The sequence below is a fragment of the Erithacus rubecula genome (genome assembly GCF_903797595.1).
Source record: "Erithacus rubecula genome assembly, chromosome: 9".
Taxonomy (NCBI): domain Eukaryota; kingdom Metazoa; phylum Chordata; class Aves; order Passeriformes; family Muscicapidae; genus Erithacus; species Erithacus rubecula.
The window spans coordinates 14,457,733-14,485,608 of NC_136660.1; the positions used below are offsets into that span (position 1 = coordinate 14,457,733).

The 27,876-nt window shown below is 36.0% G+C and overlaps 1 protein-coding gene across 2 annotated transcripts in view; it reads right to left on the reverse strand.

Annotated features, from left to right (window-relative positions):
- ADK (adenosine kinase) overlaps nucleotides 1–27,876 on the reverse strand; it is a 269,130-nt gene that overhangs the window by 183,136 nt on the left and 58,118 nt on the right. For both annotated transcript variants that reach the window (XM_079313206.1, XM_079313207.1), the window contains exon 4: nucleotides 16,114–16,192. In XM_079313206.1, coding sequence (XP_079169332.1) covers nucleotides 16,114–16,192 — 79 coding nt within the window. The remainder of the gene's footprint in view (nucleotides 1–16,113; nucleotides 16,193–27,876) is intronic.

Here is a 27,876-nt window from a genome sequence, read left to right on the forward strand (position 1 = left end):
CTTCTAGCCCAACCACAGAGCTAAATATTCTAGAGGTAAAAATACAAAAGCCAAAAAAACCCCAACAACCCAAACCCAGAAGTCTTTATTTTCCCTTTAGCTGCCTTGCAGTCTTGTCTGGACACTTTATTGTGTTTATCTTGCTTTTTTTCTTGTGTCTGTAGTTATTTTACTTCGTAGAAAGCATTAAATAAAAATGGTTGTTATCATAAATAGCTACTGAGTAGTTACCTGGATGTCAGTTACCACTAAAAGCTTTCAGTTTGTTCAGAATACCTGAGACCACAAATTTCCCTTGCAAGAAATTTGCTGGGGGGTGATAACCAGAAAAAAGTCTAGGCCATATTCCAATGATATAAATTCTTATAAAATATATTGCTTTACACTGACTTGCCTTTTTTGGCCTCTGTTAGTATACATACATTCATACCTATAGTTTCATACCTATAAATTACTTCCTTTTGTCTCTAAATTTGATTATTTCTTTCCAATTGTAATTTCTAACAGTTCCCCTCTTTCTGTGGAAGACAGCCATCATGGGAGAGGTAGAGCAGGGAGTTTTGATATTTAGTAGCATGCTCTGTAGCCAGTTTCAGTATGTAATAGTGTGCAAAACTGCAGATTAGAACTGAAACTTTCACCTGAACCTTAACTTGCCATGCCCTGCACCAAAAAGCATTATCTCAAGCTTTAGGTCTTTTCTAGGTATATGATTGCTAGTTGGAGTAATAAGCATGCAGGTCTCAAATGTAAGATCTGTATCTGTCACAGTAACAGCACAAACCTGTAGACAATAAAAAGCAAATTTTAAATGCTCTGTCCTAGACTGAACAGCTTAAGCTGCACATAATTTTTAATGAAGTGTGACATTCAACTAACTTCTAGCAAAGGTTTCCTCTTTCCATTAGTTCTACACTAAGTTCAGTCCAAATATATTGATTTTCATTTATGTTCAGATTCTTCAGAAGTCTTTGATGCTCCCTGCACTGACTTAAAGGAAATATACAATTATTTCATGTCTGCATACTGGCAATATTCGATAACCTCCTGGGGTTTCATGGGAATTCAAACTACCATGGAGAAGAAAACAGAAGTCTGAAAGACTCCATACAAGACAATTCACACAACAAAGATGTCACTTCCCATAATATAGAATTACCAAACGTACTGCTACTGATAGTAGCAACAGCACTTGGATCCCTGAGCTGTGAGACAAACAAATAATGAATGTGACTGTGGAAAAGTTGTTTCCACCTCTTCTTTTATTACTCCTCTGATTACAACCCTAATATTAGCTCTTGAAAGGAATGCTTACCCACATCCAAAGCCAAACTAATGAAAAGGACAAGTGGAATAGCTTCACAAGAGTGGCACAAGATGTGCATTTTTTTGAATTTTCCTTCAATCTGCTGCTAAAACAAATTCCTTAGAAGTGGAAAGTTATAACTCAATGGGAAAGATGCAGAAGCATCAAGTGTTTTTCATTTTAATCTTCCCTTACATCTCAATTATATTTCATACTTGCATGCTACATATATTATCAAAAAAAAAAAAAAAAAAAAAAAAAAAAAAGCACTGTCCTTGAAAGGGATGCAAGTATCTACACTTCAAACATAACTCTATAGTACAGGCTGGAATCCTATGTCTGGCCACAATATTCCCAAGCATACTCCAAAACCAAAGCAACAAAGGAACTGTTTGGAACTGTTTATAAGATGCTCTTTCCATAAGGACATGGAGACTGCTGCTTGTTGACAGAATAAGCAGCACCTGACAAATTCTGTACTAATGAAAGAGCAAGTACTATTCAAGGAGCCACCAGCTCTTGCCTAAGCAGATCATCAAAATGAAAAGAAAACTTTCTAGTAATGACACCTTGCCACTGCAGACTAGGTCCCACTCTTGTAAAAGGAGGGGATATTTCTACTTTCCTAACAATAACTTGGAGTGGCTCCCTTGGAAAAAGGGATGCTCCCTTCTTCAGATCAGAACAAGGGAAGATTACAGACTTCTAAGAGGTACAGCGAGCTTGTATTAGAGAACAAATCCAAAGCAAACACTGGCAGAGATCTCAGGGTGAAGAGGAAATTTCACAGAATTTGTCTAGTGTCAGAAGCCATTTCAAAAGCCATTTCAAGCCCCTAGACTACAAAGCAAAACCATCAAAAAAGCCCTAAAAAGACCAGGGTGGGATTTATTTTAAAACTTTTTTATTTTAGCTGCCTCACCCATATAATTTAAAATTATAGCTTTTGAACTAGGAATATTTGGTGTTGTTTGCATGCTCACAACTAAAAAGGCATGGAAAGAGTCCATGGAAAGTCGAAGAGGTCACTTCTTATTAAGCCAGACACATTATAAAAGAGGACTTCAATGTCAGTGGTCAGAGAATAGTTCAGACCATGAGTTAGAAAAAAAATAAATTTATGCCTTTTTTGTGTCTTTGATGGAACAGATTTATATTTTAATAGGCAAAAGCCTGCTTTCAGCTGTCTAAAAGCATCTTAAAAACCAGACACTTTTCATAATGCTAATTAAATAAGAAAAATCTGACAGGAACACAGGTCAGATGATGGTCAAATTCTTCCCCTCCTACTAAACCTTCTAGAAAAGAAAAAAGAATAATTAAAACTCATATTGATATGACTAACAAAACAGTTTATCCATATGTCTCAAAGAATGGATAGGAAGAATTACAAGATTAAAAAAATTACAAGAGTAAAAGAAAAACAGAGAACCCAAAATGCCAATTCACTCCATCATGTTGCAATTAAAAACCAATCATCTCACACATGTTATTGCTTGCTTGACTTGGAACACACTCAACTACTATACCTAAACATGGGTAATAAAGCATGCCATGCCATTCTTCATTTTGTAAGGGAAGTGCTTTGGAATTTAATTATTAATCTTTAAATTGGTTCTAAAATTTAACTTGGCCATGATATTTAACAAAACATCAAGCTTTTGCTGCCTCACTAATTGCTCCATAGAGCTTTTTTTATTAGCAAGAAAAATATTAGGCTATTGACACAAGGGTCCCTTGGAAATGTAGCTTCGGATGACCAGGTCACAGTCACCTATTCTTGTAAGTATCTTAATTGTCAGTATCTTCAAATCTTTGAACTGTATATAAGATTTAAATAAAATACCATGAAAAAAATCTCACAGACAGAAGCCTGCTTTTTTTTCTATTTGCACATATATTCTGAATTTGTGTGTATAGCTCAGATTTTGAAACAGAAACCTGCTTTATTTTTAGCAGGGCAGCTTTGAGTCATCTAGTCTAAAATTCTAACACAGTTAGATTGTCAGAGAAAATCACACTTAGTCTACTTCACAGCAGCATTCCCAGCATAAAACTCAAATTTACATTATGTATGTAAATTTAAAAACTGTCATTGCTACAGTTTTTTAAATCATGTTAGTTCTTCTGAAAAAATTATATGTGTCATACCTAAAGCCATTATCCACCCATACCAGAAATAGTGTAGCAGAAAGAGAAAATTTTCCTTTGATTCCTGCCAACTTGCTTTTATTTGTGACCCATCAGTCTCAGCTCATTCTGGACCTCTGGATCATAAAATATGCTTAGTGGAAAACAAGGCATGCAGTTTCCTACTGAAGTACTGCAAATAATTTTAAAATTAGATATATCTTCATCAATAGTGATGGCAAAATTTGTTAAGTTGCCAGTTTAGAGGGACATGGACCAGATTGTAACAAGAAACCAAAAAAAGTTTATGAACCTAACTAAATAGGCAGACAAATGCTTATTTGAGACTAATTATTTGAGAAGAATTTATTTGGCAGAAAACCAAGACTTTTAATGTATTGTAAAGCATATAATTGTTTAAAAATGCTATTAATGATACAGTAAGTGTTAGATATAATTATGGCATAGGTATATTACAGCAGTATTAATTTCTTTCCATTTTGTACTTTCCATTCAATAAAGTTTTGAAAGTAATAGTTGAAAAAACTTCACAGTGACTTAAATAGGCAATCCCTAAAGACTTAATCTTATGTTACCATCTTATGTCATTAATAAAATGAGAGGGGGGCAGATTGTTATAAGCAGAAGTTGTTAGCAACTTTTCACATTAATTTTAAAAGGTAGTGCATGTCACCATGTTATCAAGGTAGCTGCATTTCACACATGATAACCATTACCAAAGTTTGTTTGGGGATCAATTACTGTAATTAGACTAATGCTGAATCTTGGACTCACTCATAATATAGGTATAATACCTAATATCTTTAGGTATATTCATAAAGTGAGGATGCAATACTCTGAGATCAAATTCCTTCTCACAAGAGTGCAGGGGCCCATAGAGACAGAGCTGGACACGAGTGAATGATCCAGATGAATTTCTGTAATGTGCATCCCCTAGAGAGGAAGAGCTGGTTGCCTGGGTTCCCAGCTAGGTGACCAGCTCTGACTCATCAGGAGGAACAGATTTCCATAGGAGACTTTAGTGGTGTATAACCAGCAGCCTACCCATCTCTTTCCCAGGACCCCTTGCCCTCACTGCAGGAACAATCCACTGGCTCACGACTCATCTACTGAGCTACCACAGCTGACAGCCTGGCAAATTAAAACAAACCAGCACCTATGTTCTCTCAGTATTCCAGCCTGCAGGTTGTAGCAATTCAGCAGCTGTTAGAGAACAAGCTGACCTATTTTGAGATCATAGATGAGAACTGCTAAGGCCACACAAAAGTTAGCTCTTTTCATCCATCACACCCACTGTAGTCTCTTATTTGTACACAACGTATTTTAAAAACTTGAACAATGAATAGTAACCTTGTTAAACACTGATGTCAACAAGTTTCCTTTTTCATTTAATAATAATATATTTCAAACTATGAAATTAATCTACAGTCATGCAGAATTAATTCGATATAAGATGTATGAAAAAGGCAGAAAATCTTAGCTAATTTTAAGAGTTCCAGTGATCTCTCAAAAGCTGTCCTTAAAAACTAAAATCAATTTACTTTATTTACAAACTAAGAATATGAGATCACTGATTCTAGGCTGTATTTTTAAAAGACAAGCTAACCAACTCAATTGATCCTACAGCTCACGTACACCACTACAATGACAATAAAATAAAGATGTATTCTTAGGGTTTACAAATAAGTGTCAACACATTAATGTGAGCATTGTCAGAAGAAGAATAAATAATTTTCTTTAATTAGTTTATTTGTCAGACTGTAATGTAATGAAGAAACTCACTATAATTGGGTGTAGTCATTTCACTTCAGTAGGATCTTTGAACTTCACTCTGCTTTTACAGATGGATATGTAATATAAAGTATGTCTTCTATAAGTAAATACCATACAAGTCCAGTCTGCATCTAACTCCTAAAGACGCCTTAGTAAATCAGAGTAGTCTACTCAGAAGAAAAATGTAAAAAATAAAACTGTGTAGAAGCAAACAAATGAAATACTTCAGACATTGTTCAGTTAGTCCTGACAGTCCTGTGAGGATGGAGGAAGAGTGAAGATAGATCCTCAGGAGCAGGATCTGACATAGCAAGGAAAAGGATGCAGAATGCAGCTGTTAGACAAAAACGAGTCTTCCTCACTCACAAGTGAAACAAATCCTCAGTTAAAAGCAGAACACAAGCACAGCACTTGAAGTGAATAACTGCCAGCTTTCAGTACTTTATGGGTACAATATAACAAGAAACTAAGTGGAGCTGCTGCATATGTTTTTGTGCTTTAACAAACTCAGATTATACAAGAGCCATATTTTTCCCCTTCAGGTCTTGTGACCATTTTGAATGGAATCCCAGCAACATGAGGTAAATATTCTGGTACATTTTCTACTACACTTGAAATGATAACAGGCCTAATCCAAATACTATTTTGCAGCAAGAAAAATAAAACTGTGAAACTCAATGAATATCAATGAGACAAAATTTTATTAACCTACATGCCTACTCTTATGGGTCAGGGTGTAAGTGGACTGCTAATGGAGTAGTCCTAGGATTAGACTTCCCTATTGAGAATTCATTGCATTATCACATATCTTTTCTTTGAACAAAGTAGCACATAATGCTAGTCACTGCAAAGGCCACTGAATCACAGTCTGCTGATGTGATTGACAATTTGCCCCTTTTGAAATCATACTCAGGATCCTAAAAAAAGCTACTACTGTACCTCCTGACAAATCAGTCCTTACCTCTGTGCACTGTTAAAAAGTTTAGGTAAATTCCTGTATTAAATTTCTATTCTGATAAACCACAATTGCCTCCATCATATCCATAAGAAAGAGGAAGTTATACTAATTCATTACAGGCCTCCAATGTAAGTTAGCAGTAACCAAAAGTAGAAAATCAGACATCCATCCTCTTGGACTGAGCACAAATCACTTAAGGAGAGAAAAGAATGGTTTTAGGCCACAAACCTATGGATACATCTAAAAAATGTGTAAGGAACTTATACCAACACATTTAAACTTTGTGAGGAAAACCCAAGATTGTCAGGAACAGTACCTCATAAAACCTGCATGGAGTTCTTAGCTAACAGCAAGATTGTCAGTGTTTCTGTTAAGGGGGAAAAAAGTGTATTTCCAACAGGAAGCATTCCAGAGATATGCAAGAAGCTTCTGTAACTTGGCATTTCAGATTTCCAGGGCAATTAACTCCCCACTGTATCACATCACTTAACATTAATTAATTGCTAAAGATGTAGTTATGTAACTTATTGAGCTGCTAAGGATAAAACAGCTCCCGAGCTCCCAAGGCTTGAGTGGCACACCAAATTAATATCAGTGAAGCACAGGGATTTACCCTCTCTTCTGAGATTGCCAAATCAAGCACTCACTCTCCTTCCAGTGTCAACTAATGGGAGCAAATCAAATAAATGGCAGTTAAGCCATTAGCCCACTGCTGCATGGAAAGTTTTATGGGGCAAAAGTTTCTAAGAAAGTCCCATTGTCATTCTGCATACAAAAACATTGCAGTGTTCACATCACGGCATCTTTGGAACCAGGTTCCTTTATTGTGGCTTACTGATACTTACAGATTTGTGCTTCTTCAGGGGAAATCCCAGCCTGCACTAATTACTGCATTAGATAGAAACAGCTTAATTTTCAGGATGAGCATAAATCAGGGAATATGCTAGTTAATATCACTCATATATAGCATGTCTTACAAGTTAAAGGTGGCCCTGGCTCAGGGAAAAACAGAATCAAAAAACCAATGAAGTTTCAGTCCCCTGATTCAGGTGGACAATAGCTTAGAGACATTGTCTAAATTCCTTTGTTGCTTTTGAAAAATCTGGGAAAGTTTTTACAACTTCAAAACATGATGTTAACATAGCTAAAGAGGCATATAAGCTGAGTCCAGCAGCAGGCAGCTGAATTGCACACCCAGGAAAAACCAACTGCCACGATTTATATAGTGCTTTCTGATTCCATGTGGGTAACTGATGTTTGATTACTCCAGAATATGGAAACAGTTTCTAATCATTTAAATAAATTACATTTTTTGATGGATGAGCAGAGGCTGCATATGTATGCTGAAACTCAGTCAAACACATTGAAGAGAGAGTTTCAAGGTTCCATCTGAATGGATTTAGCAGGAACGTGATGGTACAACTCCTTTTCTGTTTTTTTAAATATGTCATATCCAAAATCACTTTAAAGATGGTCTTTCTACAATGCTATTGATATTGCTGGCCAGGAGCAAGGTCTATAAAAAACAAGTCAATATGGTTCTGGTACATAAGACAGACAAGTCCATGGGACCAGCAGTGAATCACTCAATTCCACACCAAAGTGATGCACATAAGGACATTTGTCTTGAAATGCTTAACAGTTACCATCTGTCACATAACAAAGTTTGTTGTCAAACTGACAATGGTGTAACTGAAACCATCTCAATTTTTGAGAGGACAGGTTTAGGGACCCAGCATTGTAGAATTTGAAAAACTGCCACAGGCTCTTTGGACCTTCATTTTCTGACCATGCTGATATTTGCTGAAGTTATATTCCTAGGTCTATAAATATAGGCAGAGTTGTACACAGAATTGTACAGTTTCTGTACTCCCAGGGTACAGAAAAAAGTCTATCAGCAACCTCAAAAAGTCACGGCCTCCAGGGCACTGCTGCATCTTCCATCATCACATCCATATCCACATGAACAATGGATGGCCTTCCTTCACAAGCACAAGGAAAGCTTGACAAGTTCCCAGCTTTGTAATCTGGAGGCAAACTTGCTTACCTTTATGCAGAGTTTGTCATTAGGATAAAAAGGTTCTGTTGCTTTTTTCATAACTGTCCACATAGCTCTGAAAAAGGCTTTAAAAATCATCTTAGCTACAGCTGAGCAAAAGATCTGGCAATTTTCTCAAAGACATTTCAAAAAAAATCTAGGCAGCTCTCAAATGTTACAAAATTTCTCTGACATCTGTACTGATCAGTTGAGGCATTACAGCAGTTTCCCAAGCTGCATGTTTTAATTCTGGTGAGGAAAGGCTGTCTGCTCTGTAACAAGCAGGGACACATCACTGTGATGTTCGACACACTGATTTGGAAACACACGCGAATGACAGAACGCGCTTGAGAGAAAAGTGGCTCAGGAAACTGATGTCACTGGCACGTGGTACTGTCTGCTGTGACACTATCAACAGGACATCAGCTCTGCCAGAGTGGGAATAGCCTCTGCTGTATTTCCAGATAGACAAACTTCAATGACTGCTTTTGTTAGTTCTGAGGCATGGTTTGCTACTCCTTCAGTAAGTATATATCTTGTTGATTAGGACTGGTCGCACAGAGCACTGAGGACAGGTGTTAGAGAAATCCACTTAAATGGCTAGTAGCATCTAAATTGTAGTAAGCTATAAGAAAAAAATTAGATATAAGTCCGAGCTTTTTGTCTGGTTTGTCTTCTTTTACATGGAACAGGTTTGAAAAGCAGGTATGTGCACTTGCAGGACAGGACATGGTGCTGACAGCAGACCAAACTGAGAATGCTATCCCAGGACCTGGCACAGAAAGAAACACACCTCAGGATTTTTTTCTGAAGAGAGAGTAAGGCTATTTACTCCTAAGTTTATTAAAACAGGCCAAACAGAAAATGGTTTAGAGACCCTTTTTTTTTAACATTTCCTTAAAAGCTGGATTAAACCACTGAAAATATTGGAAACACATGTTTGATGGGGCCACCAAGCCCATATGAGCAGAGTTGCTTAAGGAATGAAAATGTAGCTGCTTAAGGAATATCAAGCATGTGGCCAAAACTAACTCTGAGGAATTTAACATTCTGGTCCAAATGGTTCAGAAAGCACAAAACCTACCTCACCAAGCAAAAAAAATTACCATTTCCTTTTGGTCAAGAGAAAGATACAGAGCTAAATGTTCTTTGCTTCACTAAGTAGGAGCAAGAGGTTGTTTAGGGGACTCACTTGCACTTTCTTGGAGTGATAGTCCAGAAAGAGTTTTTGGAGAAAGCTATTCATTGCCTTAGTGATTTTAAACACACAATTAAGCAGAATACTTCTAGTCAATGGCACAATTGATTTCACAAAAAAATGACATTTCCTGCAAAGTTGGATCAACATGAAGAAATTGGGAGCATGCTTAGGGTGAGTCCCTCTGATAGCCCTTCCATTATCTCTGTGCCAGTTATACCTGTTCAACACATTCTGAGGACTGCTCCTGAGCCAAGTCTTGCTTCCTTCTATGCCTCAGTCTAATTTACAGAAGACAAGTAATCCAGAAATCCTCACAAGTAAGAAAAAGATCACATTCATTAGTTATATGCTCATTTATACAGAATCAGAGGAGAGTGAGGAGGAAATCACAAAAGGACTGATGCATTACTGTGATATCAATCTTGTAGATTACATTCAGTAAATATTGTTTAGCCAAAGGTACTTCTTGGTAAATAGGTATAAATTTCATTTTAAAAGCATGGAGTCAGTTGCAATGAAACTACTTAGATGCTTACAAGATTACACCTCATATTGCTAATAAAATGCAGTTCTGTGCCTGCAAGTATTCTTCACAGATAAATTTTTAATTTTACATATTATTTTTGGATTAAGCATGTGGTGACCCAGTAGACAGACATGTTTAATATAAATCCAAGGTTTGGCTAATTATTCACATCACAAGTAGCAAAATTTAAAATACTTCTAAGCCTTTAGAGCATATTGCTTTTTATAACAAGCATGAATTTGTTTGCTTTCCAAAGCTAAATTCTCAAACTTATGAGTTCATTACATGCTAAAACGCACAATCCCCTTAGATTAACAGAACAAGTTAATCATAATGGAAGAATGAAAATTTGGATTAATTTACAAGCCCTTGAAATAGAGGCTGATATTCAAAAAAGTGCCACACTTCCCTGATGTGAATTCAAAAGTTCAATATAATTTAGCATATTATTCTCTCTTAATGTTATCCTTCATTCAAAAGTCATTCCAATCAACACTTTATTAAGAGTAAATAAAGACACTCCACTTTAAAGCCAAACTTCTTTGAGTATCTAATGACAGGATGTAGGCTTTTCCCAAAAATGTTGTACTGCTCATAAATGGAAAGAAGCAATGTAGAAAGAAAAAAGGAGTTATGATGATTTTCTCAGGTGTGATTATACAAACATCATTGTGAATTCCCAAGAGTATCTATATGAAAACTTGCAAAAATTCTATTTTACATTTTCCATTCACCTGCCAGTCCTACCAATTGAAGCTGAAATGTGTCAAACTACATGCTTCCAAGCTCACATTGCATCAGCAGTAATAAAACCGGTGCAATGACAATTTCACAATTCCACCAAGAATTAATAAACAATAGAATACAGGACTCTCTGTCTGCTAAGTTAGATCCACAGCAATACTGGAATTGCTAGAATAAAAACAAGCTATTAAGAATAGCACAAAAACGAAGAGCACCCATTCTGAGGAGGAAGATTGTGGCATTCCTTGTAAGAACTTCCAGAAAAACAAGAATGAAAATGTGCTGTTTGTTGCCAAGGTTGTGTAGTTTGAAATCCAAGTTATAAAATTCTATCAAGTTAAACTTGAAATCCAACACTTGTGTTAGAAAGATAAAACTTCAAAGACTACTTATTGCAGTTCAAACCTCAGCACTCCAAAAGCAAAAGAAATGCTAATAAAAATCATGCAAATACAGCCTGGTCAGCAATACTTGCCCTCTCTGCATGTGTAAGCCATTTGCTTTACATACCTTAAAGTCATGAGCCCTGTTAAAAGACTCAGAATTTAATTTTTTTTTCCTTTCCAAATCAATGTCTGTTGTTAGATGGGCACAGGCTTAACTAAAATTACAGAAGGAAGCTGAGTAGTTGTAAAACACTGTCTCTACAAATCTGAATTTATTTTGTTGGCAGAACCCTAAAACAATACATTATTTATGAACTGCATGCAGTTACACGTATGGATATTTTATAGATTTAATATAATGGATCCAATCATTTGGAGAGATTGCAAGATGCAAGAACTCAGATTAAAGCAAGATGTCACATATCATATTAGATACAAAGCCAAAATTTAATGAGACAAGTAAAGGTCAGAGAAGCACACTGCAGTTTCAATTTGATACCCCTACACTTCTTGCTCTTAAACATGCATCACAACTTCAACCATACAGAAAAACTAAAAGTTAGTATAAAATTATAATTCTAATGCTAAGCAAACAGGAAAGTTAAATTATGGTTTTTATTCCAGAAACTAAAGGATTACAATTCAGTCATCCTCTCTAGTCCTCATTTTCCAAAATATTATCAAGCAATTTTTAGTGACTGATGCTTGATCAGCTGAAACTTCATCAACAAAATTATGAACATATCTTATTGGTGGGTTAAGGGAAAAAAAAAAAAAATCAACCCAACAACTGTGTCTAATAGTAATATAGCACCTTTAGGAGCACATTACCTGCATCTTTACTGATTATTTGGATTCTATCTGTTTTCTGTATTGTACTGCAGTCAGGAAAGTCCTTTTTTATTCCTTTTACCCTCTTCCCATGCTTTACATTGTGTCTCTATTTTTCCAGCGAGTACTAAAGTCTCAAACAAAAAGATACTTCAATAAGACTTTTCTTTAAGGCCTTACAAGTACTCATTCTGTCATAGTTAGCCATCTTTATTTTGCAGGTGAACTAACTTACATGCAAGAAGGATTAGAGTTGGCAAGGAAAGCAGATTGGTAAGGAAGAAACAAGAATGGGACAGTGAGGGAATACAGAATCAGAGCAACACTGGGAATTTTATACTGTTTTTCTCTTTCCATATTACTAATTAACTTTTCTCTCAGTTTTGTCATTTCTCTCACATTCTGTCTCCACTTTCTTCAATTCTGTCACAATTATTCTCATAATATGAATTAGTATTTCCAAAGCATAATTTGCTGTTAATTTAATCTCATTAAGGAATGACTAAACTGTTATCCCATTTATTTTATCTTTTCAATTTTTATGCCTGCTAGTGCCATTTCTGGAATATATAAATCGCTTACCCCCTGCCTCCTTTCATATCACAAGTCAAGCAATGATAATAATTCCCTAACACTTTCCAGGATTAGTTCAAACAAATTTTAATATTCCAGAAAACCTGACCAAAAAGAGCTTTAGTACTGCCCTTTAATACTTTTACATTGTTCTTGGTACTCCCTTTCACTATTTGCAGGTATTTTTAAGAAATATTATTGTACTTATAAAAGCGCTAATATAACACACTTTTGAAGAGTGTGATATTTCTGAATTTCTACCCCTTTGCCATTTATCTTCCATCCTCTCAATGTTTATCCCACAGTCTTCTGTATTTCTTCTGCAACAGAAGTATTTTTCCTTTGCTCTTTCCTTTCCTTTTACAGAGCTGTCCCTCTAATGTATGATGTGACTCTGCTTCCACATTTCATTTTGTGGAAATATGCCTTCTCCACTGTAGAAGCATTTCTACAAAAAAAAAAAACCCCAAACCCCTTTTCTATTGTCCCTCACATGTCCAGACCTTTCACTTTTTCTGACCCTGCTGAGATATCCTGTCCACATAAAGTCTGCTTTGGGCAGTCAACAGGGCCAGCCTTCAGCTTTCTGATTTTCATGATGCTCTCCAACTATGGTTCAGTCCTGCAGAGTGCCACACACTGTCCTTCTGCTCTGCTGCAAGACAACACTGAAAAAACATCAAGACTCCCTTTCATACCTTACCAGCCAAATTCCTCCATCACAGTTGCACTTCACATCTTTCCTTTCTGCTAACATGCTAGAAAGAAACAAAATCTAACTCTGCTCTTCACAGCTTAACTGCAATTCTGGTTAATCCTTTGTAAACTTATAAAATCTTCACTGCTTTAAAATTTATTTCCAAGCCTCATGATTTGAGCGTCATTTTCTTCCCAGTTTTCTTCATAATTCAGAACTTCTTCCTATTACTTATTTCTGAGATTACCATCTCAAATTTTTCACACATGACAAATACAGTATTTCCAAGACTTTTTTTCTTTTCTTCATAAAGAAATTGCCTTACCCTGCTCAGAAACAGAGAGAGGGCATTTCTTGAGTAGACAATACTACCTCTGCAGGTACAAAGGAAATATCCAAAATATATTAGCATGTGTAACAGATGATGATGTGCTCAATACACCAAGAGCAGATGATCACCAGATGATCACCATATACCATGAAAGCAAGAATCTGACAGGTTCATTTTCCCTTTTTAAACACATTATATACTCTAAAGTTTCCCCACCCACTGCCTTTGGGTATTTTTGTTTCATTATAGTGTTGCTTTTCTGACCCTTAAAGAGGGTCTATCTGAAACAAACAATTCCATAACCTTGAGCTGCTTCCTAAGTTCTTTTTTTTAATCCAATAATTTTTTTTAGTTGCACTTTTCCCATTACACACCTTAGTAATGAATGCTTCCCACTCAGAACTCAACTTTTAAAATAACAATTTACCAGACTTCAGGGCCTGTTTTTTCATTTCCAACCATTCTACTCAGTTGCATTTCATTGTAGTCAGGCTTCCAAGGATGCCTTTTTTAAATATGTCATTATTTCTCACCAACTTTTAAACAGCTGGAGAAAACTCTTTTAGGTTTTATCTCTCATTTTAAGGCACACTTTTTCAAGCTTTTCCCATAATGTTGAGAAATTAATAAGAGCTGTATTCTTCCCTGGAACTTCTCAGAGAACCCACATTCACTCCCAGTGTGGCTACCTTGGCATTCAATTTATTGGTCCTTCTGAGTCACCAGATAAGCTTCCTGAAACTGTTTATTTCTCCCATTACTTTCAACAAACTACTTATATTTAAGCTGGCTCTCTCTCTAAGGTTACTTACACACTTATTCTCTCCAATAAGCCAATGAATATTGCAGCAAAAACTCTTCCAGAATTTCTTATTTAATTTTTGGTTTGCATTTCAACTACTTGTTTTCCATCCTTGAATTTTTTTTTCTTCTGCTGAAGCTTATAGAATAACAGTTTCTTTCAAGATTTCCAGAATTCACTTTTTTTCCTCTCTCTCACTCTGCCATCTCTCTTTTTAAAGTCTTTTAGTGATGTGATGTTATTCATGCACAACTGTTTAAGTTTCAATCGTATTTGAAACAGAAACTAGGAGATGACAAACCTTCTGGAGACAAATACAGCTCCAGATGGCAACTGGAGCTGAATGAGGCTCCCAGCTCTGAGCCAAGATAAAGGAAAAGTTCACTGACAAAACCTGATCAGTATAAGAAAGGCACATTGACACAAATACCTACATTTCACTGATTTAAATTGCATCTATTTCCTTGACTCTATATGGGTTCTGTGTACTTCATAGTGTAATTATTGAACAATACATGGACTGATAGATTAATGACAGTTACAGAATGAAACACAGTTTACTAATAAATTAGCTAATACCACAGAAGTCACTACAAGGAGAGATGGAATTAAAATCCTGGGCTCTTTGTAAACTCCAAAGTTTAGAAAATCTGAGTTTATCAGTTATCAGAAGCAAAAAACTGGCTTGACCTCATAGCTAAAAAACAAAGCTCAGAAAGCTGACTATATTTTACAAACATAACCATTTCAGAATGACAACACTATATACATTAAAACATATGCAAGTTTTTTTTTTTAAATCAAAAATATTTTCAAGATATTAGGGGTTTCAGAAAATGAAAACTTGAGTAAAGAAGCAACAACTATTTTGTAGAAAGGAGCAGTAATTACTATAGTAATTTTTTCCCTTTTATGGCGGGGGGCAACCTTTATTATATTATAATTTTATTTCTTACAAATGTGCATTTAATGCTATCTGACAGTCAGTTTTAATTATATAGGGAGCCTCAAAGTTAATATGCCAGGATCATTAACAAGAAGCTCCTAAGTACCATTTGTGTATTTTTAAATAGAATTTTTACATCTCTCATAATGTGAGAATATGCACACAGGTATATTCTTGAAAGTGGTGTGCAAGAAGCGCATTTTAGTTATAGAAAACCTAATATACCTGAAACCAAATTCATCATTATTTTTGTTCATCATACCCATAGCCAGACACATTCCCATTAAAGGAATTTTTATTAAATTATTAAAGGAAGTTTTATGCTTCAATCTTTTATGGACAAACTTTGAAGTTCTTACAGGATAAATGTGCTTAGAATCACAGAACAATGCAGGCCAGACAGGACCTCTGCAGTTCTCTACTCCAATACACCAGTTAAAGCAGAGACAGCCTCAAATTTAGATCTGCCTGACCAAAGGACTCATCCTGGTACATTATCAACATTTCCAAGCACAGACACTTAACAACTTCAGTATTTAACCACTGTCATTGTGACTTTTCTCAGTGTAAGATTCCTGACTTCAGCCAGCGACCTTGTCCTCACCTCTTCTCCTTCCAGCACATATGTTTGACAAAAGCTTTCCACTCCTGGTACACCTCAGCAAAACACTTGAGAGAAGACTAAAAAGCACGACTACAAAACAAGTCACATACAACACTCTCAGCATAGGCTGAGCAACAGAATCACAAGTGGCCACTCTGCAGTGGTCATGACAAAACAGACAACACAGAGCAGATTCAAACACAACACCTGAAAGTATCAATAATTCTCTGTTAAGGAAGAACAAACCTGGGCCACTTTAACGGAATTTTGAGTGGAACCACCAGCATGATATTCTACTTTGAACTTTTTCACAAGTTCTTCGAATCTGTAAAGAAAAGGTAGAAAAAAAAGTTAAATTGTGCAGGTTTTTTTTGTCCAAAACAAGTCATGGAGATTAAAAGTAGATGATATCATATTACTTAAAAGCAAGAAATTCACATGCATTGACACATAATGCAAGCTGGAAACATTCCTTCAGAGTTTGTCCAAATCATAATGCAAAGTGTGACATCAAATCAATCTCTTTACCTTACAGTTGTAACTGGAATAAACTATTGGAGGGAAAAAAAAATTATCTGGAGCATAAGCTTGACTGCAATGAACTGTTAGAGGGGTAAAATATATGCTTGAAGAAAAATTACATAAATGAAGATATTCAGATATTCATTCCACCTCATTAAATTTTACATTCTGTTTCTAACTTAAGAGAGAATATTGAGGAGATCTGGTGCCTGGTTCAAAATTAACCCAATCAATAGTGTTGTATTTTAAGATCTCATATCAAAGATTGTATTTTGACAGGTAAACAACCTTGATGAACAAATCCAGCCATATGTGAGAAAACTTGGTAAAAAGAAAGGCAAACTTTCAAACCCTTCATGCCATACTACTACGAAAATATAGAATTCCCTGTCAACATTCAGTAGTACATTAGGTTTGAATACTAAAATATTTAAACTTTTAACAGAAGTATCTACGCTCATATTTCAGATCACACTTTCTGTTTAAGACTCAGTGACTGTAAGGTGCTGTTTTTTGTCCAGGATATTGACAGCTCTGATCAGAGGATACAACCACTCCAGAACAATGTCCTCTCTGGTCACACACAGGCTCTACAAAAGGGAACTGGAATGAGGGATTTATGGAGACTGCAGAGAGGCTATGCACAAATATTGCATTATGCCTTTAAATCCCAAACACACTTCAAAATGAGTGGATTAAACAGCAGGATTAGCAAACTCAGAAGATGTTAGACTCAGAAGTACTTCTGCAGGCAAGTCAAGATGTTTACTGTAAACTTTGTTTGCAGATTTGAGGTTCAAACTATCTCTATTACCCTAATTGATAGCATGTATTTGCTTTTAATGCCTATTAACTTTATCTTCAACAAATTGAACTTGCCCAGTTCAATGTATTCCAATGCATTTTATTATGTTTCCTTTTAGCATCTTTTTAAGGAGTGACACATCTTTATTTCAATCACAGTGCAAGTTGAATGCTATCTACCAACCCTACCCTTCCTCTCCCCACAACCCCAATCTTTTTACATTACATGAACAACAGCTCTGTGGATAGGTTTGTCAACTAATGACTTGTTTGATTAAAAAGTATTTTATTTTCAATACCATCTTAATAATAAGAGCATTTTTCTTTCTACAGTACTTTTCATTTAAAGTGTTTGAGTAATGAGCTACTTACCCCTAGCGAAATACCAATGGGCAGACAATTAGAAAGAATCAAGAACTAAATTACTACATATGCTTTTCACAGTTATCCACACTATTAATTACCCACCAGTACTAAGTCAAGCAATTGAAACCTTAAATGATAGCAAGTAGCTGAAAGTGGGAAAAAAATAACAAAACCCAACAGGTCTCTTAACAATTGCTTTTCAAGCAAATACAAACCATCGTGAACCAATTAAGTACTTTGGCAATATTTTTTCTTTAATTTAATTGGCATTTTGCCTTTTCACTCAATTTGAGTATGTACTGTGCAAGTCACATGATTGTTTTTTGTATTCTTGTATATCTTTAAGCATGCAAGTTGGTATTTTAATTCTTTTACCTAAAGGAACTTCAAAATGTTTCCATGTCCACATTATTTAATAGTATGCTAAACCTTGTAAACACAGTATGCTTCAATTGAGCACTATGTCTAGGTAAGTATGTGTTTAAATAATTATCTTGTAGTTCAAATGAAGAATAAAATAGGGACTATCTGAATTTGGAGGAAAAAAAACTGAAATTGCCATAAAATACCATTTGTATTATAAAAATTTCAAGTTGGCAGCTGTTTAATCTAATAAATAATCTGAAGAAATTGCTTTACAATTACTTAATACAATAAGACAAATGATAGTTACACTATTTCAGATGAACATAAAAAACATGTAACTCCTTTTATTCAAATTAAGATGGCAAATTTAACATCTCTAAATATCTGTGATCGAAAACAATGAGTTCATATAGCTGAGAGAAAAGTAAATTTGTCATTTTCCATGACACATCAGAACAACAATATTAATTCTGTTGGTTTAATACACAAGAGCTTGAATTGCATCAAGAATGACCTCAAAATTCAGAGTGCTCCCAGTTTTTTATGTCAAGATGGAAAGTCAGATGGACACTTTTCCAAATGTCAGCAGATGGCACAGGCAGCGTGGGCACACAGCCTTTGTCACTGTGCACTGCCTGCCTCACCTGCAAAGACAAGAATCATTCCAGCATGTCTCAGAAACACGGTGCTTGCCTTTAGAAAACCCTCCCTTGAAGGAAGCAAGTCCAACTGTAGAAACTGCTCCAAGGCTCAGGAATGCTGAACAGAGCTGCTGTATGTACTTCAGAACTAAGCTGTTATCACACTTAGGATAATTCAAGAAAATTAGAACCTTATGAGCACAATGGAATATTATTTTTGCTTCATGTTCTGTAGTTGCTGGTTTTTCTGAGTATTTCTAAGGCTGTTCTCTATCTGAGAACTGTGACCCTTTTCCTGACCTCGCAACATACCATTATCTTAACAAACAGAATAATAAATCCCACAATCAGCACCATATAAAGGGGCCCCTATTTTTAGTACCATGAATTTGTCCACCACATTAAAGCATATTTTAACAAAAATAAGTCTGCATTTGCAGCAGCATATGTTTTCAGCTGTGATATTGCTGATCACCTCTGGCACTGACCAAAGAGGATATGTTAATATTTTACTCAGTTACAGTAAATGCAATAACACTTGTGTCAGTTGGGATTTTTTTCCCTTCTTCAAAAGAGAATGTACTCCTAATTGAACTTGATACCAAAAGGTGAGGCTGTTCACTAGCCTCACTTTTGACAGAATTAATGGCTATTAAAAAAAAATAAGGTGGTAGTAGAAGAAGCTATTACACAAAAGAACACAAATGAGAATGAGAATACAATCTGCCTTTTTTCTTTTCTTTTTTTTTTTTAAACAAAATACACCTCCTTGCTTTACAGGAGGTGGAGGCTGATTTTCAGAAGGCACAGACTCTTCTTACACATGCCATACCATTACTTCAAACTGGAGACAGCTGTTAGAATTTCCCCCCAGTAAATATCACTGCTGACAATTTCACCACCCTGTTTGACTCTCAGACCATTCATAACCCAAGCACCACTAGTCACTTTCTCTGTGTGCTTTTACTGAACTGTGTGTAAACCCCTTACACTATTGCTTCTCATAGCACCTCTTTAAAAGCATGATTTACTGTAGTGCAGAGAAAAATGCACTCGCTGTAGTATCTAATCCCTTCAGACACCTGCAAAGATGATCTGTGTCAGCTGCCCCTCTGACCAGCTCTTGCCTCTCACCCCAGCTCTCACAGCCCCTTCTCAGTCCAGGCAAGCAGAAGTCACTTTTCTACATTCTCAGGGCCCTGCAGAGGGTTATGCACTGAACATACCATCCTTCATTCGGTACATTCAGATTTACAACAGCCTCCAGGCACAAAGCTGTCAACAAAAATAGCTTTTCTCTCACTAACCCATGATATCATCCAATGTCCAGTAACTAGAATTTTCTGACTATTAGCAAAACTACTTTAAATCTTCTTTCAAACTATCTTTCACCATAATGTCATAAAAAAGTCATCAGCAAGGCTGTGTGATTTCCCGAGGCTACTCTCCAGCCTAATAACTGGCAATCCTCTCGTGGATCAATACCCATCTCTCCTAACTTGCTTTATACACAAACTCTGAGGCTTTTGGAGCTGGGACTGTCTTCTTGTTACACAGCAACAGACACACTCATGCTCCACCACGGTTCCAAAATCAGACTGACAAGAAAAATAAGCACATAAAACATTCCCTACAACCAAAAGCAAGCAAGACAAGGCAGTGGAGCTACACTATGGAAAATTAAAACAATTCAAGTAATGCTGTTAAGTTTTATGACATAATTTATATTAAATTATAAAAAACCCTTTTTCAAGAGTAAAATGGCCACAGAATACCAGTCTTACATTGAGAGAAAAAAAACATTCCTGATACATATGTCAGAAGCTACTAATCTGCAAGAAACAGAGAAAAGTAATCTCTTGTTTTTCAGCAGGGTATGTTGCCCTGGATATCTTTTGATATATCTGCTTATTACCTAAGATGTACTCAATAGCACACATCAGCAGGAGCTACACATAAAAAAAACACCTGCCAAAAGCAGCTAGAGAGAAAAGTAATTTTTGCCCTTTTGAATGACAAATACCCAGATAATGACACAAGACAGAAACCAGGTTATTTTGTATAACAATAATAAAGTATTTTCATTGGATTGTTTGGGTTTTTTTTTTTTTTTTGGTGTTATAAAAATCTTCAAAACCACTAAGATGGAAAGCTCTTAAATAATCAATAAAAGGTTGCAAGCTGCATGTAAATCTGTAACTCCTTTCCTTTAAAGGTATTTTAGGGCTGGGGATGCAGCCATTGCTGATACCTCTAAGACATGGAGGTGGACAAGGATTTTAAGGTACTGGATGGATTTTAATTAGACTTTAATTAAAAATCATAATTAATGGCGATTCTGACACCTTTGCCAGATATTTATTTTTACTGGCAAGAAGCAGTCATATTCAGAGATGGCAATAGCTTTAAATGTTCAGCTGTGAGGAAAACCAGACTAATATGCTGACAGTTAGATGTTTGATCCTTTTAATTGCTTTTTTTTTATCTACTTAAATCTTCAAATTAAGCAACCTGTGTCCAATTGCTTATGAAATCACTCCATAAATTAAGGAAGAAAGTATGTAAGAGAGCGAGAATCATATTTTACAATCTGTTTTAATAATACTAAAAGCTCAGTAAAATTACAAGAACAACACCAAATATTATTTCAATTTTTAAGGAAACCCTCAAGGAATAAACCAACACAAACAACGAAATAATGCCAAACCTGCATCCTGATTGTTTTGCAGGGCATGGCAGAAGTAGTTATGTGTACATCTGGACCAGCCTGTCATCTGTCACATTCTCAGTTTCATCACAGCCTGGGCCAGTGCCAGAACAATGCAGGCAGCCACACCACCAGGCAGATGGGGCACATGTTGTTGAAAGACAACCTTCCCTGGTCAGTGTTAGCAGGCAGCCTGAAGCCTTCATAATTTCATCCTAAGAAAAAACTAATTTACATTTAAGAAAAAGGTCTAGTCTTGAGATTCAAACATGATATTTAAATCAGAGAGTATTATTTTTAAAAGGAAGTAGAAGGGAGAATATTTTAGAACTAATTCTGTGGATAAAAAGAAAAGCAATTTATAGTTTTTTAACTCTAAATGATGTACCTAATTTCTCTACCTTAACTGCACGACTCTGTGTTCAAAGTTCAAACCCTAGAAAGGATAGTACATATATGAACAATTTCATACCTACTCTTTGAGATACAAGGAATTAAGATTGAGATACAGATATAATTGGTTGCTCTTACTTAAAATTGAACCTAAAAGAGCAAAAATCCCCTTTTGAAATGAGGTACAATCACAGAGGTACATGAGAAAACTTCATAACAGCTGCTTGGCAATGACTGACTTTATGCAGAGCTAGTTCTCCTTATTAGTTTGGCACAGAATTAAAGAGCTTGGGAATGGGTAGGGGAGTAAAGGGGAAGAATGAAGCATGCTAAAAAGGAAGTATTGCAGACAGGTTAGCACCACAGACATACAACACAACAGAAAGCTAAATTTGTTAGGAATAGGACTGCCACAATTGAATGGAGCATATCATCATATTTTTCTCCTTTATTTACTAAAGTTCACAGAACGGTGACTCTTCATGGAAGCATTTACTGCCACAAACTAGAATTTCACATAAAGTATTTTCCTAATCACCTCATCCAAACAAACACCAAATGAAAAAGCCAGTAATTCCAACCAGGTTAGGATTATGAGTACCAAATGTTAATATATTAAAGAAGAAAAAAATGCATAGGCAAATTGCAAGATTCATAGCTTTGAAATATTTTACCACAAATGTTAGTGAAGTTGAAAAAAATGCACTTAAATGTCAGTTTGATAAAAGCCAAAAGAACATTTTCCACATGTGTTTGCATTTAGGCATATTGAAACAAGATGGAAGAAGTAACAGTCATTCAAATGTAAGGTTAAAACATCAGCTCTTAGGATCATGATTTAAAGAAATTTCTCTAAGTTTTTTTCTTCATCAGAGGCAAATTTATGCAAGTGTTCTTGAAAAGCCTCCCCACTTATTCCAGATTAGCTGGATATCTTCCTACACATTATCGCAAAAATATATATGATTACACTCAGAAGCATCAGCCACAAGGCAAGTTTTTCTGTTGGTATTCTACAATAGTGGAAGAAAATGAAAACAAAACAAACAAATCCCACAACCCCCCACCCTATACCAGTAGATTATTAAAAGATCACCTTTCTGATTCTGTTCCTAAACACTACTAATATATACACTATAGATACACCAAGAACCTTTTCAAACCTTAAATCTCTGTGTAATATATAATTACTATAACATCCCGCCCTCTATTAAGTTTCTATTCAAAACATTTTAAGAGGTTTCATATAAGGGGAGTAATCAAGAATACTATTAATAAAGAAATTCTGTCACTTCAATAATTCACTATAACTGCATGCTTTCCTCCCACTGTCTTTTTGAAGGAAGATCTTCCAAAACTACAGCCAAGACTCAAACATTTTGTGGATACATCTAGGGATTTTCACCACAGTATTTGTTGCAAAACAACATAGGCAGAAACAGCTCTGTGCCCTTATTCATAGCCAATAAGGATCAAAAGGCATTGCAGGCAGGGAAAAGGATGCAGCATTTACCTTCTTCATCCTTGGATGCACCAAAGCCTGTTCTGGAGCACTAAGGAACAAGGTCATTTCCTCTGTTATTTCTCAGCAGCATTACATTTACACTTGCTCCCAGTATACATCTGGAAGCTTGTGTACAAGAATACTACTTCTAAAAAAACTATGTCATTTTCTGTTTGCTTCTCAGAAGCAGCATGGGAAGTATATGTGCTTTATGAGACCTACCAGTACATTTTTCATGTCCAAATTTACTTGCTAACTAAACAGTGAAAGGGCAATTTGTTTACCATATTACAAAGCAGTGAACTTAATCCTTTTATCATCAGTATCTTTGATCTACAATAAAAATGCAGGAACAAAAGTAAACACTAACTGGTTTTGAAAGTAAGAATAGATTTACAAAATTAAAAGCAAATTAGAGATCATAATCCTAATTATGCAACAAATATAAGAGACTGCAATAGCTGCTTCCCACTTGGCACAGTAGAGACCAGGTGTTAACTGTCAATAAACCTTTAGTGAATGCTAATTGAAACTGCTGTTTCACAAGCATCAACTTACTCCAGCTCACATCAAAGTGAAAATTTGTTTAACTTCATCAGTATTTGCCAAGAATATTTTAATATTAAGTGTATTTAGTCATCAAGAGATCTTAGACCATATCTTTGCTACAATTTAGATTATCTAAAGCTATAGTACAAATCATATTAAACTGTAATGAACTGACCAAAAAAACACACCAAAAATCCACAGAAACACATGGTAGACAGAAATGCTTTAGCACAGAAATTTTACAGTTTGTACTTTTATCTGTAAACGCATAAAAATTGAAAAAAATCTGTTGGGTGCAAAGTTTGGGTTCCGATTTAGAGCCAATAAGATATTAGAAAGTTTTGCAGAGCTGTTTCAAAACCTAATTACAAACTAATTGTTTCCATGCATCACTCAGATCAAGAAATATTTAATCAACATAATATTCTCTATCAACACGAAATCCAACATAATGGTGACAGTTGTTAACCATAACCTAAGCCAATTTTTTGTGTTACAATAATATAAACGGTTCATGTCAATGTAACTACACTGCTAAAGCAGCTATTTTTCTTCAGCCCTTGTGCTATTTTAAATTCTTTAAATTATTAGCCATTTGGCACATTGAAACCAGGAAAACATTAAAATAGATCAGGAGATCCAAGAAGACCAGGAAGACAGTATGCATCCACTCTAAGCTCCTATTAACATGGAGTGAACTGTTATAATTTTCCTCATGAACAAACAATGAGTGCAGCAAATCCTGCTTTGAGCACAACCATCAGTAAATACCAAGATATTTCCTGTTTAAGTTCTCTTTATCCCCCATTTCTCAGTACACCTCTGTCTTCAATATACATTAAGACAGTCACCTACTGATAGTTGGAAAAAGCTTCCATGCTACTGCAGTTAAACTGACTGATACTTACACCAGCTTATTTATAGGTTTTGACCCCAACACGCCTGCCCACAGTGTAGATACTTGCCAAATTTCTAAAATGTCAAATAATTTATCTTGACTAACCCAATCCAAGATTTGTGAGTAAATTAGGAGCAGTACACACTGGTAATATCAGTATCATTACACTGGATTAGTTTAAAGCATTTTGTAGATTGACCACAGCAATATGAGAACATGACTTAAAACAATATACCCTGAAGGGTCAACACCTGCTAATAATGCAAAAATTTTTATCTCAATAAGGTAAGAGAAACTTTTTATCTCAGTACTCCATTTATAAATCAAGAGGAAACCCAAACAGCTAAATAATCAATGGTCAGTAAAAATAATTAGCTCTAAAGGAAAACATCATTTTGCCACCAAAAAGGGAAAGGAGTCTTCAGATATGTAATCCCCTTTACAAGAGAAAGATGTGTCAACAAAATAAGACAACTGTACAAATGGTAAGTGGCACTAAAAGTACCAAAGGTGACAAAAGACTTGATACTCAAGCTATTCCTTAAAACATTCCCTTACAGAATAGCATTTGAGAGTCTTTTTTATTCTGATATTCAATAGTTTGCCCTAAATATTTGCCCTTTTTTAAACAAATGAATCATCTGCACTACCGAAGTCTGAAATTTCAACACAGAAACAAAGCAATCAGATCAACAGCTTTGATTAGTTACTCTTATATTAAGTCTTTCATTTGAGTGTTGATATTTTCATCTCCAAAACTAAGCCTCCCATGCTGTATCAGCACAAAACTTTCAAACCTTGAGGAAGAAGGTGAAGGAGAGACTACAAATTGCACACAGGGAAGTAAAAAAAAAATATATATAGTCTTCAGTAGGGAGAAAAGCAAAGATGCTAGTTAATCCTTAAAAGAAATACAAAATGATAATGAATTTGGAGTTCTCTCAAAGGCACAAGCTTTTTATAGTGGTCCTCTACTTAGGAATCTTTTCAGGAGATTCCTCTAGAACTAGGTAACATATTTAAATTTTAGAAAGTCTATGATGTTCTGAATTAGGAAGCAACTATATTTTCCTCTCCATCTCTAAAAGGTGACTGTTTTCAATTAACCTTCTTCCTCAAAAATGTTTCACTATTATGCCATTACCAGGCTCTTCATAAGTCTTCTAGTTTTTGAGATTTTCATATACATGATAATACAATAATAGTAACAGTGAGTGCATGCTTATTCTTACAGGGAGATTAGTCTCCATTTCAGCACATTTTCTGGCTGAAGTTTTAGTTACTTGACAGAGTATCTCCTGCAGAGATTAGCCTATTATTATTTGCTACAGACCCTCTCTGAAAGCAAGCCCATTTTCTCCAGATGACTCATTAACAAGCACGACAGAATGAAGTGTTCCAGCCTGAAATGCCAACAGCTAAAAATAACTCATCCCACAGCCTATGACAATTCAGTCCATCTCTCCACTCCATAGGCACAATCTCAGAGGGTCACCTTCTGAGGGGGAAAATTAGCATATGCAATGAACTGGGGTGGGCAGGGCAAGGCACAGGGGCACTAACCTAACAGAACAAAGAAAAAAAAATCAAAAGTTACAGCAAAGCTACAAGAGGACAGTATATTTCAAAAATCGATGTTTTAAACAGCAGAAAAAAGGCTAATTTCACAGAACAATTAATGGACTGAAAGGAAAAATAAAAATATTTGACATAAATAAGACAACCCTGAGCTTTCCTCTGACATAAGTAATTTTGACTTCCCTTGACTGCGTGCACCCTGCCACTACAACAATAACAAGACATGTTTGGTGACATTCTGTGTGCATCTTCATGCACTTAAGAAACTTATAGTCAGCTGTTAGGTTGTACAGAATCCCACCAGCTCTTTTGCTGAACAATATTCATAAAACTAGGATTTTGCATTAGGAGATGTGCATCAAAGAATTTTCCTCCACTCCAAAGAAGGCTGCAATGAAAGAGGAAGAAACTTACCTTCTCACCCTTAGGCCTGCAAAAAATCTAATCTATCTTTATGAAGTACAGAAATACATTATGGACCATGAAATCATAGACTGGCTTATATCAGAAAAAAAACTTGAAAGGTCAACTAATTCAAGCCCCCTGTAATAAGTAGGGACATCTTCACCTAGATCAGGTTGCTCAGAGCCCTGTCCAGCCTCACCTTGAATGTACTGGAGGATGTGGCCCTTCTCCTGACCCCTTCCAACAGGTGTGACTTTCCTGTGCTGAGGACCCCAGAACTGGATGCAGCACTCCAGGTGAGCTCTCACAAGGGCAGACAATCAGGGCAGAATCTCCTCCCTCCCTTAACCTGCTGGCCATGCTGCTTTTGAGGCAGCCCAGGATGCTGTTGGCTTCCTGGGCTGTGTGCCCACCACAGCTGGCTCACGTTCAGCTTTCCATCTATTCTGACCCCAAATCATCCTTGGCAGGGCTGCTCTCAGCCCCTTCACACCCACCCCAGCCTGTATTGACCTGTATTGCTCTGACCCACGTGCAGGACCCTGCTTGCACTGGGCCTTGTTGAAGCTCATCAGGCTTCTGATGGACCCTCTTCCTGACACAGAAAATCCCACCTGGATCCCCAGCAGCCACACACCAGCAAAGGTCAATTTCTTTGTCTGGAAAGCCACTGAAGCAAAATACTTGTGCATAACTACCTGGTAATTAACTGTAACCACTGATTTGATAATAACATTTTCTTCACAAACCAATCCTTAAGAAAAGATTGGAAAAAATTGAGCTTAATGGAGAAAAGAAATGTCTAGAAACAATATGGTCAGCTGAACAATGACTCTTCAACACGAATACTTAGTCATGCTTGCTGTAGTTCACAGTCCTTCCCTCTAGTCTCAAGTACTAGTAATTAAGCTTTTGAACTGACTGGATGTGACCATAACTATGTTGTTACATAAAATCAAGCAGAGGAACACGAGCCACTTCAGCTGTTTTAAGCAGCCTTGGTCACAATTGTACACTGCTTTATTATTGAGAACACTTGGGTATATTACACTAATGTTGGTGTGGCTAAACTGTTTGCAAAACCACATTTGATCTTATGCCTAAGGCTGGCCTGTGTTTGCCACACTACAGCTGTAGTACCCAACTCAAACACAGCTCAAATGCAGTTTTTGGTGGCCTTGTGAGATAATCCACAGGGAGCATTACTGAGTAGAGAGCTTAAAGATAGTGTCACTACCTACAGATGGTGGGTGACTCCCCTGTAACTGTGAATATG